Source organism: Bos taurus, chromosome 27 (genome assembly GCF_002263795.3).
Source record: "Bos taurus isolate L1 Dominette 01449 registration number 42190680 breed Hereford chromosome 27, ARS-UCD2.0, whole genome shotgun sequence".
NCBI lineage: Eukaryota > Metazoa > Chordata > Mammalia > Artiodactyla > Bovidae > Bos > Bos taurus.
The window spans coordinates 20032464-20047473 of NC_037354.1; the positions used below are offsets into that span (position 1 = coordinate 20032464).

Sequence of the window (15010 nt, forward strand, 5' to 3'; positions counted from 1 at the left end):
GAGTGTGTCAGCTTTTTTTTAATAACATATTTTTTAAAAGTCTTTACTGAATTTGTTACAATATTGCTTCTGTTTTATGTTTTGGGTTTTTGACTGTTGAGGAATGTGGGGTTTTAGCTCCCGGACAAGGGATCGAACCCACACCCCTAAGAAGGTGTGGTTGTAATCACTGGCCCACCAGGGAAGTCCCCATGTGTGTCAGTTTTTAAGACAATTACTTGATTAGATAGCTGTTAAATGACCTAAAAAATTTGACCCAAGTAAATGAGATTTATTGGGTTGTATTTGTAAAAAAAAAAAAGAATTACTACAAATTTTAAAGATAAACTGTATCAATAGCTGAATTGTTTTGTATAATTTATATAATAACTTTTAAATTTATGTAAATTTATCAACAATATGTTCATTACTATAGTGCTCTTTTGACTTAAGAATAGGCAGGTGTGTAATTAAAACTTTAAAAATGAACACAATTACAAATCAAGATTTCAGCAGTTCTAACATCTTCACTGAGTCACAACTAGGAAGGCAGAATAGAAGGCAAGCCAGTTCTGACTTGGTTGAGATCTCTATGTCATAGCCTTATCAGATTTCCATCCTGTTTTATGGGATTCTATAAAAGACAGTTAATAACAGTCTGGGCCATAGCACAGTGTGTTTCAACGAGCGTTTGAGTGTCAAGTACAGACATGCTTTCTAACCGTCACCCCAACCCGTCCTGCTAAGCGCTCATGGTCCTCTACCTCCGGACATGGTCCTCGTGTAGATGGGGAGGTCTTTGGCTGCTCGCCGAAGGACTTCCTGATGGGCTTCTCCTCTAGGCTCTCTCTCCAGCAATTCTTTCTCTGCATAAGAGAGATGGAACTGTGGAAGAAACTTAAATATTAATCAGTGCTCACAAAGGAATAACATATTGATCTACTATACCCGCAAAAAAGGTATTTATAAAATATTAACAGGACATAGCATATATATTCAAAGAGGCAGTGGGGTATGAAATCTGGGCAAGTCTATTCATCCCGTAGTTTATAAATCTAGAAAAGGGGAAAAATGATAACGCTTGCTTCCTCAGATCTTTATGAACCTCAAGAGGAAAAGAGAATGTAAAAGTGTTTTTACAAACTGTAGAGTTCTACCCAAGTATTAGTTATATTAGTAGATGAAATGGCAAAACAAACCAATTAGCTCAATGGATGTAGTTTACAATCAGTTATAATTAGAAACAAAAATAGAAACAAATACATCAAGCAAGTATTCTCATGTAGAGGGAGTTTTAACTTAGGGATAATCATTACATGAATTCTTTAGCACTTAAAAGAAGTAGTCTTTAATTTTACTTCTTATACTGCAAATTTTGTCCCACCAATTTAAAAAAATACTTCTTTGAGAAAATGAAAATCTGTTTGAGTTCCAACTTGATAATCACACAAAAAATTTTAAGTCTGTTCAAACTCCTATAAATATGCTCTAGGAGACATGTACAAGGATATTCACATAATCACTGTTTGAAACATAAAAAACTAAACCCAAATGTCCATCAAGGATAATGGATAAATAACTTGGAGTATAATCCATCCAAATAACTTGAATCCCATATGGCACCTAACATTCAGTGAACTACAGCTGTGTACAACCAGGACTATCAATATACTGATGAACAAATATATAAAATAAACTATTATACACGTTATTTTTAGGGATATGACAAAAATTATTCATGGGACTGTGTACCTTGTTTGGAAATAGTTTTGAGTGATAGAAAATGGATAACATCAAACAAAACTATAATACTGTAAATAGTCAAGAAAGGATAGGGTCAATCTAAGAGAAAGTATCTATTAACTTTCTATTGCTCTGCCTAGAACACTATTCCTCACACTCTCTGGATGGCTCTTTCTCATGCTGCAGGTTTCAGCTTAAATGCCATCTTCTCAAGGGACTTCCGTGACTCCCTTACTCGAGTAGGGACCCTAGTAACTCGTCCCCTCCCCTCGCCGTATTCTCCATCAGGTCCATGTGCGCTTTCTTTGTGTGGCACACCATAAATTGAATTTATTTTGTTGGTTCATTTGCCCTTTGTCTCTCTCTTTCACAGCCTGTAACCCCACTAAGTCTCAGCACAGAGTAAGTCCTCTGTGAGAACTGTGGAATGGACAAAGGAACAAGTCCCAGCAGCCCTAAGTCAGAGCGTCGAAAATCGAGGCAAAAGTTTTTTTATACTCTAGTCTCTAGCTTTCCATCGTCAGAACCCTGATTCCCACAATTCAGGTAGATTTGTCTCCCTTGTTCGTGTGTAAAATTAATTTAAAACCTAGCACTGAAAATTAGTAAAAGACTTAATAATAGTCAAAAGGAATAAAACTATCAACATTTTATTACATTTTCTACAGAGTTCTGGATCTTTTTAACCTTAGAGGTAAGTTCTAGTGAGTGATGGAACTGGATGGCTCCTCGGTATGTTTAATACTTTTATAAATAAATGTAACACACCGCATCCATCAGGTCCAAAAGACCAAATACTGTTTGGTAGAACTATTACTTATCTAAGACGGATGTCAAAATCCCGAATGCTATCTTGGAATGCACCAAATACGCACTCCCCTTCCTTAGAACACTTCTATGTACAAATGCCTGTCACAGATTTGAGGAAAGGTGACATTTGTAGACATCTGATGGAATGAAAGATCTCCTGGGGTGTTACCTTTTGATAACACACCCAACCTCCAACCCTCCAGATTGTGGCAGTCCTTTGGCCAGTTAATGCAAGTTGTTTTGCTTTTAAGTAGTTTTATCGATTTTAGAATACTTGGAATTTACCAAAAAGTTGAGAAAATGGTATAAGGTTCCCATATATCCTCTCATCAAACTGCTGATATTCCTAATATCTGGTATTAGTATGGTACATTTAGGACAATTAATGAATCGATATGGATACACTGTTATTAACAACAGTTCATAGTTTACTCAGATTTCCTTAGTTCTTATTGACTCTTATTTCTCTGTTCCAGGGTCCTGTGGAGGATACTACAGTACATTTGTTGTCCACGTTTCCTTAAGTTCCTCTTGGCTATAACAGGTTCTCAGATTTTCCTTGTTTTTGTTGAGCTTGACGATTTTGAATAGTACTGCTGAGGTATTTTATAAAGGTGCTTCTCTACTGGAATCTTTCTGATGTTTTTCAGATGATTAGGCTGGGGTTATGGCTTCTGTGGAGGAAGACCACAGAAGCAAAGTGCCATTCTTCTCAAGAGAACAAACAATCAACGTGACTTAGAACTGTTGATGGTGACTTTAATCACCTGGTTGAGGAGGTGTTTTTCAGGGTTCTCCACTATAAAGTGAATCATTATCTCCCTATCTCATCCTGTAGTCTTTGTAGTCTTTGGAAGGAACTTACTACAGGCAGCCTGCATTTTACAAAGCGGGGATTTATTCCTCCCCTCCTTGAGGGCTATGGTCCATAGGGTCGCATGCATGCATGCATCGGTGAAGGCAGGTACTTCCTTATTTTTTGGCATGATAAGACGCTTCTGGCTCATCTTCAAAATCTCCTGCCCTAGTTCTAGAATCAGCCATTTCTCTAAGGAGTTCTTCTTCCTTTTATTGGAGGATGATATCAGAAATCAACATTTGGAATCAAATACAGTTTTCAGATAAAAGGAGAGTATGATTTCAAAAGGATGTGCAAACTAAGAAAAAAGCGAAATCTAATAACACACAGGAAACTTAGAGAATTGTATTTCCTTTTTTGTTAGTTGTTTCTGACTTAAGAAAAAAAGAAACATATCACCTCATCAGTACCTAAAATATCCAAATTAAAACATAAAACATTGGAAACTTTTCTTAAGAAGAGCACACAGTGTGCCAAGACTCTGATGAAACTGGTAGCTTTGGAAACTGCTACAATCCTTTTGGGAAACAATTTGGCAAGTGACTTAAATTTCCTTTGTCTAGTAATTCTACCTCTGATAACTTACATTAAGGAAAATAACCCAAAATATGAGTAAAGCTCTATGAACAAACATGTTAATAACACTATAATATGGAAACTTGGGATCAGCCTAAAACTCCAATGTTTCAGTGAGAATATCATGTTGTTATTAAAAATGGTAATTGTACTTAAAAATAAACCAATGAAGAACTATTACATGAAAAAAAATAAGATTATGTGCCCTCTAAATACAACTAGGAAAAATACCTAGAAAGAAATTCAGAATATAAACTGGCTAAATTAGTGTGGTGGGATTTGTTTTTTTCTTTTTCTGCCTACTCTTCATTTTCAAAATATTATTTAGTATGGTTATATTATTTTTATATTGGAAGAAAATCTTATGAATTGAAAACTTACATTCTCTCAATAGTGACTAGAAGATATTTACGTTATTTTCTTCTATTTTCTCTTTTCCTACATTTAGAATCTCATTTCCAAATGGCAGCTGAAGTCCAGGACCGTCATTTTATAAGTGAGGGTTCTCTGGCTGCTGATCAGTTAAAAAGACTGGCCCAAGATCTTGCATTTTATTAATGGACTAAGATTATTAACCAGCAAACAAGGACTCTTTATTTCATGACAATGGTCTCCAAACTCTTTTGATCATGTAACCCTATCAGTAAAAGAATAATTGGAGACTGTACTGCTAGTATATGCATATTTAGTCATACATATATATTATTAGCTAATATATTATGTACCTTATATATGAAATTTTTAAAAAAGGAGTTGATGTATGGCAAAACCAATACAATATTGTAAAGTAAGTAGCCTCCAATTAAAATAAATTTATATTAAAAAATACATACATAAATAAAATTTACTTTTTAACTTAAAAAAATAAATAAATAAAAAGTAAAATATGAATAGAGATTTTGCTATGTTTTTCCTCTATGCTCCAACTGATGTCCTGAGCACCCTTCTCCCCGAATATAGTCTCTACTCCTTTTGCTAGAGCATGGCGTAGGGACAAGAGTGCAGCTGTGAAGGTCAAAAAGACTGTTTTGAATGTTAGCTCTGCCACATGCTAGCAGGAGATAATGAGGAACCAGCAAAGGAGACCAAGAAGGAGCTGCCACTGTGCATAAAAATAAAATTATTTCCATGAGAAAGGAGGTAAGAAAATTCTGGAAAGAAAATAATGGCATGGTTAACAGCAAACAACAATGGCACCCCACTCCAGTGCTCTTGCCTGGAGAATCCCATGGATGGAGGGGCCTGACAGGCTGTGGTCCATGGGGTCGCTAGGAGTCGGACACGACTGAGCGACTTCACTTTCACTTTTCACTTTCATGCATCGGAGAAGGAAATAGCAACCCACTCCAGTGATCTTGCCTGGAGAATCCCAGGGACAGGGGAGCCTGGTGGGCTGCCATCTATGGGGTTGCACAGAGTCGGACACGACTGCAGCGACTTAGCAGCAGCAGCAGAGTATAAAGAGAAGGCAATGGCAACCCCACTCCAGTACTCTTGCCTGGAAAATCCCATGGATGGAGGGACCTGGTGGGCTGCAGTCCATGGGGTCGCTAGGAGTCGGACACGACTGAGCGACTTCACTTTCATTTTTCACTTTCATGCACTGGAGAAGGAAATGGCAACCCACTCCAGTGTTCTTGCCTGGAGAATCCCAGGGACAGGGGAGCCTTGTGGGCTGCCATCTATGGGGTCGCACAGAGTTCGACACAACTGAAGCGACTTAGCAGCAGCAGCAGAGTATAAAGAAAGAAGTCCAAAATCTGGACAAGAGTCATTGTTGCCAAGCCAGGGAGTCCAGCCTTTTCCCTGTGGAGTGGGCAGAATCCCTGAGTAGCCAGAAGCAGCAGAGTGAAAGAGTCAAGCCTCAGCTTCAGAATGAAGGATGGATTTCTGCAGGATCCTCGGAATCCCGGAGTGTGGGCAAGATTGGCAGGGGTGATGCCACAGAGGAAACTGCAATGTGTCAAGATGAGAGGGATGACTGAGCCTCCAAATTAGGGCAATGAGGGAAAGTAACGGGAAAAGGGCTGGAACTGAAAAAGAAAAATGAGGAAGTGACACATTTCCAGAATGTGGGTGCTAGGGGAAGGGCGTGGATGGCAAGCTTCTGGCTCGAACGATGACGTGGTTGGCAGTGGCATGAACACGCGTTAGAAACAGATGAGTCACGGTTTGGGGAAGGAGAGGGTGGTGACTTCAGTCTGTGATGGGCTGCGTCTGTAGTGTCAGTGCAATGATCAAGGATGCATGTTTGGCAGGCAGATACAGAAGTTTGAAATTCATGGGGGAGGTCAGGCTAGAAACAGATGTGGAAATTGTGTCAACACAGAGGTGATAAGCAAACCACCAGAGTGGATGAGGTGATCTATGATAAAAGTCAGTTTTCTCCTTCAAACCTACGATTCAGGCTATGATGAAGGCAAGAAAGATGATAGGAAGGGAAAAAACATGGTAGAGGGAGGAAAAAGAGGCAGGGGAAGAAAGTGAGAAAAGAAGGGAAAAGGCTACCTCTTGGCACTCTAGAGCAAGCCTGCTATGAATGCTATGCCGATATCTGTGGTTTTGTTTTCAATATCCTTTCTCAGTTCACACAGCGTATTTACTGGCCTTTCTGACCACAGCTGCATTTCAAACAGATTCAGGAAATAATTCACAATGATGCTTAGATCTCTTTCTTTCTTTTTTTTTTCAGGTTAGCCTACTAAAACCACACTATTATTATTGGAGCAAAGTTTATTTCTATTCAACATCTATGTACTAGACTAAGTGCCAAGGATACAACAATGAGTAAAATATAGCCCTTTGCCTCAAGGACATTTAACCAGGATTAAGAACCCAGAAACAAAAAGTTAGCCAGAATAATCTTTTCAAAATGCGTATTTGAACAAATAACTTTATTTAAAACCTTCTGAGCTGAGACTGTTAGATGTTCCTCAGTATCTACTCTGTCCTTGTAACATGGTTAATGTGAAGTGAAAGTTGCTCAGTTGTGTCTGATTTCTTTGCAACCATGGACTATATAGTCCATGGATTCTCTGGGCCAGAATACTGGAGTGGGTAGCCTTTCCCTTCTCCAGGGGATCTTCCCAACCCAGGGATCAAACCCAGCTCTCCTGCATTGCAGGCAGATTCTTTACCAGCTGAGCCACAAGTGAAGCCCAAGAATACTAGAGTGGGTAGTCTCTTCCTTCTCCAGTGGATCTTTCTGACCCCAGCAATCGAACTGGGGTCTCCTGCATTGCAGATGGATTCTTTACCAACTGAGCTACCAGGGAAGCCGCATGGTTAACATGGCCACTGAGAATAAAGACCAAACTCCAGTCTTCTGTGCAACCAAATGTGGCCATATAACCAGCTGAATTCTAAATAGAAGTGGAAATGGCATCAGCAAATTTTAGAAAGTGTCCTTAATAAAAAGACATTTACTTCCACTCCTCTTTTCTACTTTCTCTGGTCTGCTGCCTGGAATGTAGATATGATGGCTGGAACTGAAGCAGCCATTTTTAGGTCAAGAAGTAACGCCGTGAATAGATGCTATGTATGTTAGAGTAACAGGAGAGGAGCCTGGGTGCCCAGCAGCTGTAGAGTAGCTACAGACTCTGAAAGTGAGAAAGATTAGGTAAGTTGTTATTTTTTTATTGTTGTTTTTGGTAGCTGACAGCCAACTAATGAACCACTAATATGATAATTATAAGAGAAACATGTCTACCTTCAGCTCTGTCTTTCTATCAACCTATCTACCATCCATCCATCCTTGTGTCTGACTCCGAAGCAGAAGTGGAACATATAACATACTTAATATTGTAAATATAATACTTATACAGTGGAAAAATAATATGTACCAAGTAAAAATTCAACTATTTAACATATTAATATAAAAAAAACACTAGGCTCAATAGGTTTGCAATATTAATAAAAAGACATAAAACTCATTCTTTAGACAGCAATATTTCAGATTTCCATCTTTAGGAGATAACTATACTAATATTTTAACTTACTTCTTTCGAAGGATTCATTGGTAATGTAAAGATAGTTTTCCAATACGACCAGACAAACATTGCAAAAAGTAGATGATAAGCAATCAGGCACACAACTAAAATGAGAGAAACAAAATTATCACTGTAGTACGCGAATACACACTGCAATCATGGTATCACGAAAGGTATACCTGTTCTAAAATAATCAAAGAATTTAATTATTTAGCTACCATCCTATGATCAGAACCCTCCCATCTGTAAACAGGCCCATCTATTGGCAAAACAGCTACAGGAACCTCTCTTAAATTATAAAGATAAGGAAGTTACGCCTGCAACTTTAACTATAAACACAGTGTTAAACAAACATTAAAACATTCAGGCTTTAATAACTTTGCTTCACTAACAAAGAATAGCAAAAGCAAAATAAGCTATTTGCTTATTTTGTTCAGCCTGAGTCAAATCTGGTGTCCCTGTTTCAGCAACCACAGTTTTAACCAGAGGTCATCTGAACAAAGAGAGAATTCCTCCAAGAGGAGTTTAAGTTTCTTACTGACCACATGCGATGATTAAGAAAAGCATTCTGAATATTCTTCCTAGATAATGCATACAAACACACTCCATGTTGTGTATTGGCCTTGAAACCCTATGTAAATCTAAAATATTAATTTGGTACCCAGTGTATTGGATAATACATTAATATATAACTTAATTGTGTAGAAAAAATATGTGAATTTAAAATATAGCATGTTTGGTATTTTTAAACCTTTAACAGCAATTTCAGCTTTTTAAAGGAAGATGATATTTCTGTTACAGAATCATTAAAACATCCAATTATCTAATAAGGCACCTAAAATCAGTGTGAGATGATCAAGGAATAGAGCCAACGATCTTTTTCATGAATTATGTAGGTGACTCAGGTACGGGGTCACACTCTGTGTGGAAACAGGAGATTGTTGATATTCCTGTATCTGCAAGCCACCAAAGTCTTTGGCACAATGACTGCTGTTTCAGGCCAGAGGTCTCTGCTAAGCGTCTCAGAGAATTCAGCCTGAGATGTCTTTTTACCCCATCTTGACTTCAACATTCTCAAAGTATCATTTATTAATCAAATCTAAACGAATGCTATTTATTTTCTCAAACTATCTTTAAAATTTCAGATCTAAAGCAATGATGTATCTTACCTTGTTCTCCAATGTTTTCCATGGACACTATAGAAATAGAGAAAAGAGACAGGCAATATGTTATATGAAGCTTATAGCAAACACAGGGCCTGAAAGAGACATAAGGTCTTGAGTAGGTTAATAATTTAGCTCTTTCCAAGCCAACGTTCTTTAAATATTTGTTAGACTGTTTAGAGGAGAGGTGAGTATTGTGGAAGAGGTGGGGAGGGGAGGCTGGGCCTTCAGCCAGGCCCTGCTAGGCATCCCAGCCTTGGCTCCCACGCAGGAAAGAAACCCCATCAAGTGTGGCCCTGGTGAGTCTTCCCCCTTTATTGATTGGTTTCTCAGGTTTCCTTTCAACTACAGAGTTCAGATAAAGGTTCGCGAGCTCATCACACTCCCAGAGACACCGATTGCTCTTTGTAAGCTGGCAACCACTGAGTTAGCTCTCCAGTAGGAAAATTTAAAAAAAAAAAAAAAAAAAATCATGTCCACTGCACAGACTTCTCTTGCCGGATTTCTGAAAGTACACATTCTTATGCCCAATGGCTAACTGCTTCCTACCGTACAACGAGGGGCCCGAGAAACTGCCGTCTCTGAGGGGCTGCTGTGAATACTGCAAGGTGGCAGGTAGATGAGGACTGGGACCACGAGCTCAAACCAGCTGGGACAAGAAACCCGACTCAGTAACCCTAGCCATTTCCTTTCTTTCTGTTTTTGTTTTTGCCATTTAAACTTTTTATTTTACATTGCAGTACAGCCGACTAACAACGTTGTGATAGTTTCCGGTGGACAACAAAGGGACCCGGCCACACATATACAAGGATCCATCCTCTCCCAGCTAGAGAAGGAAATGGCAACCTACTCCAGTATTCCTGCCGGAGAAATCCCATAGACAGAGCACAGAGGAGTCCGGCAGGCTACAGTCCCTGGGTTTGCAGGAGTTGGACATGACTTAGTGGCTAAACCACCAATCACTACCATTCTGCCCCAAACCCTCCCCCATCCAGGCTACCATATAACACTGAGCAGAGTTCCCTGTGCTATGCTCCCTGTAGGGAACAGTAGGTCCTTGTTGTTTATCCATTAAAAAATAGCAGTGTGTAAATGTCCATTCCAAACTCCCTAACTACCCCGCCCCTCATCCTTCCCTCTTGGCAACTATATGTTCTCTAAGTCTTCTGCATGGTCCGTTTGCTTTGTTTCCCATGCGGTCTCCCTCCATTTGTACTCAAGTCTTCGGGACGGTCTGCCTTATCTCAGTAGTAGCAAGTCTAGATTTGACTTTGTTTCCTGATGCATTTTTGTTTTTATTCAGCTACTAAAAGGCAGACAGGATTTTCAGCCTTTGTCCTGGAGTATAATTTCATTTGCATTAGTAACATCGGAATTAGAGGGTAATGCTGTGAGAGATTTTTAAGATTACCTGATCAGACCAACCTCCTTCCCAGGAGGGCTACAGTTCAGTCATTTCTCGAGCCAGTGGGAACCACAGTTTTGGAGAGCAGCCCATTCTCTTACTGGACTGATTTAAGAACGACTGTAAGATCAGGGTGTGCCGAAATGAGCCTCCTGTGGATCCTACCTATGATATACAGGCTTCCAATCTGTAGCTATAAACAGAAAATCTAAAAGGCAGATCTTCAGATTTCTCACCAATCTTGATGTGGCTCCTTTAAATATTTCCTGGTCTTTCAATTTCTGCTAACATTCCTGATCCCCAGGATGGGACAGGCAGAATGAGATGATCTTTGACTTACAAATGGCCTGTAACACAAGTGTGCTTGCTCATCAGAGGCAAGAGGGAGTCAGAGGGCACTTTCTCACAGAATCCCTAAAGTGGCTGATGTAGGGCAGAGGAAGGACAGAGCTGTCTTTTCTGTCCAACCCCACTACTCCTGTCACGCATTTCTCTCTGGGCCCTGACTTCCCCTTCTTTAAAATGCTCTAAAATTAACTACAGTTCTTCCTTGGATCAAAATTTCTACCCCTGCAGCTAATCGAAGGAAATGCAAAAGCAATTTGAATCCATTTGTGCATTTATGTATGAATGACCCTTAATGACCATTCCAGAGGTTCTGGCGTTTTAATGAAAATGTATTTGCTAACCTATGACTCTAGTTGTCAGAACTAAACAGTAAAACAAAATGACATTAAAAAGAAAAAGTATGATCAGTATGAGGTAATATGTTTTTTGCCCTGGACTGTTACTATATTGGCTGGATATGCATTCAAAGGTATCTTCTGAAGAGCTATTTCTGTCCTTCACAGCTTGCTTTTCTTTAATGTACTTCAAAATTCACAGATTTTTTTTTTCAGTTAAATGATTTACTCGTGGATGCATGTTTATGGAAAATAATTCTGATAACATTTATAGAGTAAAATGTGAAAGTCCAAAAAGGTTGTATCAATTATACTCCACAAAAATTCTGAGCCTATCAAATTTCCTATGAGTGTAAAATGTCTTTAATTTTTGTCAACATTTTGCCCAAAATAAAAATCACTGTTTTAGTATTCATTTCTCTGATTACTAGTGAACTTTAAAAAATAATTTTTATTTAAAAAATTTAATGATTGGTTTTTCCTATCCCCTCTGATTTTTTCTATCTCTTCTCTTTTAGTTTTTGAGAGCCTTTTATATACTCTGTGAAGTAATCCCATATTTGTTACATATGTTCTAAATAAAGTTGTGTATAACTACTTTCAAATGACTTAATAAATACCAGTAAAAATAAACAATCTGCCTGCATTGCAGGAGACCTGGGTTCGATCCCTGGTTCAGGAAGATCCCCTGGAGAAGGAAATGGCTACCCACTCCAGTATTCTTGCCTGGGGAATCCCATGGACAGAGGAGCCTGATGGGCCACAGTCCATGGGGTCACAAAAAGTCAGGACACGACTGAATGACTAACACTTTCTTTAAATGGCAGTGCCAAAACTTTGAAACTGACCTATGTCATTAACATATGTATGGACCACACTTGGTTGTGCTTTATTTTACTGAGGAAATTGATCTTCTTGCAACCATGTTTACCTCATTATGAGGTCAATGGTTTATCTTGTAATTTTTTTCTTTTTGCTGCACCAAGCATCATGTGGGAACTTAGAATCCTGACCAAGGATCAAACCTAAGCCCCCCTGCACTGGAAGCTTGGAGTCTTAACCACTAGACCACCTGGAAAGTCCCTGTCATAATTTTCAACTTAGGGGAGGAGCTGTCAGTTTCAGTATCCCTCTCTATGACAAAACCACATAGAATACAATGTTATTTTCTCTTTCATTCATAAATAACCATTTAAGGTTATTTACTCATGTTTCCAATACATATAGATTAATATATAAAGACAATATATGGAAAATACAGGCTCAATTTTGGAAAAAATAGATGTTAAGTTAAATGTATTTTAAATTATTTATATCAATGTGAGAATTAAATAGCAATACTGATCATATTTATGACAGATCTTCCAAAAATAATACTGGATTTTAATGTGAATTTTGAGTTTTATCCAGTATTACTTATTTCACAGAATTTCATTTTGGTCTGTTTAAAAATTAGGCTGATACTTATTCTCCAACTGCACACATATAGAAATTTCGAATCTCTTATAAACACCTTTACTATATTTTCTAATAACCAGTTTTTGAGGTAAATGAACATAGCTATTTATATTTTTATTAAAAGAAAATGGAGGCAGATGAGCTTTACTACAAGTCACAATGAGCAGCATATTAGTTATTTCTATCTGAGATTTTTGTTTTCAATTTTAAAGTTTTATGCATGTGACGAAAATATTATGACTTTGGGCTCTGCTGAATCTTATTAAAATTAGTTCCTTTTTGAAGCAAAACAACTAGCACAGAGCATCTGTTTCATAAATGTTTGCCGAATGAAAACACTGACAAACAGAAGTAAACATCATGAATTTGAATCACGTACAAGTGGAATCCCAATGCAGACCTGTGAGAAACAATTCTTTCTTCTGTGGACTCGGAAATTTCAAGAACAGAGTTATTTTTTTCACCTGTCATCTTAGCACACTGTAGAAACTCAACTAGCAATCTGCAGAACCAAAAGCAACCTATCTGCAATGCCTGCTGGCCTACACCCCCCAGAAGTGAAGACAACACCGCATTACACAAAGCAGGGACAGAAGACCAAGTGGTACCTGATCCCCTAAAAAAGGAAAATCTTGAAGAAGGAACTGGTTTCAACTGGGCTTCAAGCAACTTTAAAAGAAGACAGAAAGGTTTTATACGTTTATAAGGTTTTGCCTCTTAATTTTGAGTCTTCTTTAGTATCTTATTTTGTAATAGGTCAGTGTGTCAAAACCATAAAGAACCTTACCAAGCATAACAGAACTAAAGAGCAAAGACTCCAGATGAAGACAGGCGAAGCCCCACTCCATCTCTGCCTCCCACTAGTTTCACAGTGACCCTATTTAACGGATATTCCATCATGAAGTCAGTGTAGGAGTAACAAATGCAGTATTACTAGAGCTTCTGTGGAGTTAAAAGAGGTAATAAGTGTGAAATACTTAACACAGCCTGGCACACAGTAAGCCGTCCAAATATACCAGCAATTATAATACATGACAGTTAATTTTGTGAACACTAATTGTAAAAGATATCATAGAGGAACAGGGACCATGAATGAAGAAAAAGTACAAAGAGACAAGTTATATTTGTACAAACCTCTGAAAGACATCCATGCAAAATTCTGACTGCAAACAGGCTTTACAAAGTGAAAAAAAAAAGGTGAAAAATGACTTAGATTTCATATCTTGCCTTTAATATAGATGTGTCCTTCCAGAAACTTGGGAGTAGAAACAAAGATGGTGGGACTCATCCTTACAGAGGGTGATGAGGAGACACAAAAATCCTATTGCTGATACGGCAGTCAGTCCACACGAGACCTTCACTTTAAAGAGACAAGACCTATATTGGATGTGACACCATCTGTTCAACATAATGAATAAAAACAATGACTTAAAAAAAAAAGCCTACTTTTTATAATCATTCCAGAGAATTAGACGTAGTTTACAGCTGGCAATACGAGCACCACTGTTCTTACCCTAAAATACTTCCCCTGCCCATCTGGTGGCCACCTAAATACACAGGATAGTCACACTGTGGGACATGATTTTAATTTTCATTTCAGAAGTGTATCTGCCTAGTTTTATCTTGGATTAGCCTAATTTCTTTCGGGTTTCTTAGCCTACCATGATAATACTTTGCTTTGGAGATTTCTAATATTCCAATCTACCTGCAGGATGTAAAACTCCTCCCTGATTAACTGCAGTACAATGAGGAAACAAGACCTCTGCCTTGTTGAAAGAGCCTAAAGAATTAAAGTACTTTCTTGGCACTGGTGGTATATTGGAAGAGAGAGAGGAGGAATGATAAATTATTACCAGTATTAGCAAGAATGTTCCTTTTGGCAAGAGTCAAATAAAAGCTTTTAAGAATTACATCTTGGAACCTGGAACCATCAAGAAACTTCAAGGCTGGTCGACTGGGCAGCCAGTTGTGTCTTCCAGCTACGCTTTCTACAGCTTAACCCACTTCCTCCCTCATTAGTCATTCCTCTAAGAAACAAACTGGGATGTTAGAGAAAAGGCTGACTGCTCAGCTATCAGGTTAGAACTGATGTGTGATACTTTTGTTGTAGTATTGATCCTTAAGAAATTCTTGTATAAAAATCAAACAGATAAAACCAAGGATGCAGAGTCAGAATGTCAGCCACTAATAACCCCGAACATACCAAAGGGTGATACACTGCTTCTTGTTCCAAACCTGGCTTAAGTAAACATCCTTAAAAATACACACTAAAAAAAAAAAAAAAAAAAAAGATATACCTCACTTATCTCTTCTGTGTGAATTATCAAGTTACATTTAATCCAAGG

The 15010-nt window shown here is 38.2% G+C and overlaps 1 protein-coding gene across 1 annotated transcript in view; it reads right to left on the bottom strand.

The window, feature by feature from the left end:
- The window catches only part of ZDHHC2 (zinc finger DHHC-type palmitoyltransferase 2), a 67655-nt gene that overhangs the window by 26573 nt on the left and 26072 nt on the right, over positions 1-15010 (bottom strand). Inside the window, exons 2-4 of the mRNA XM_024986329.2 lie at positions 9126-9152; positions 7966-8060; positions 744-864 (exon numbers count right to left, since the gene is read on the bottom strand). Coding sequence (XP_024842097.1) covers positions 744-864; positions 7966-8060; positions 9126-9152 — 243 coding nt within the window. The remainder of the gene's footprint in view (positions 1-743; positions 865-7965; positions 8061-9125; positions 9153-15010) is intronic.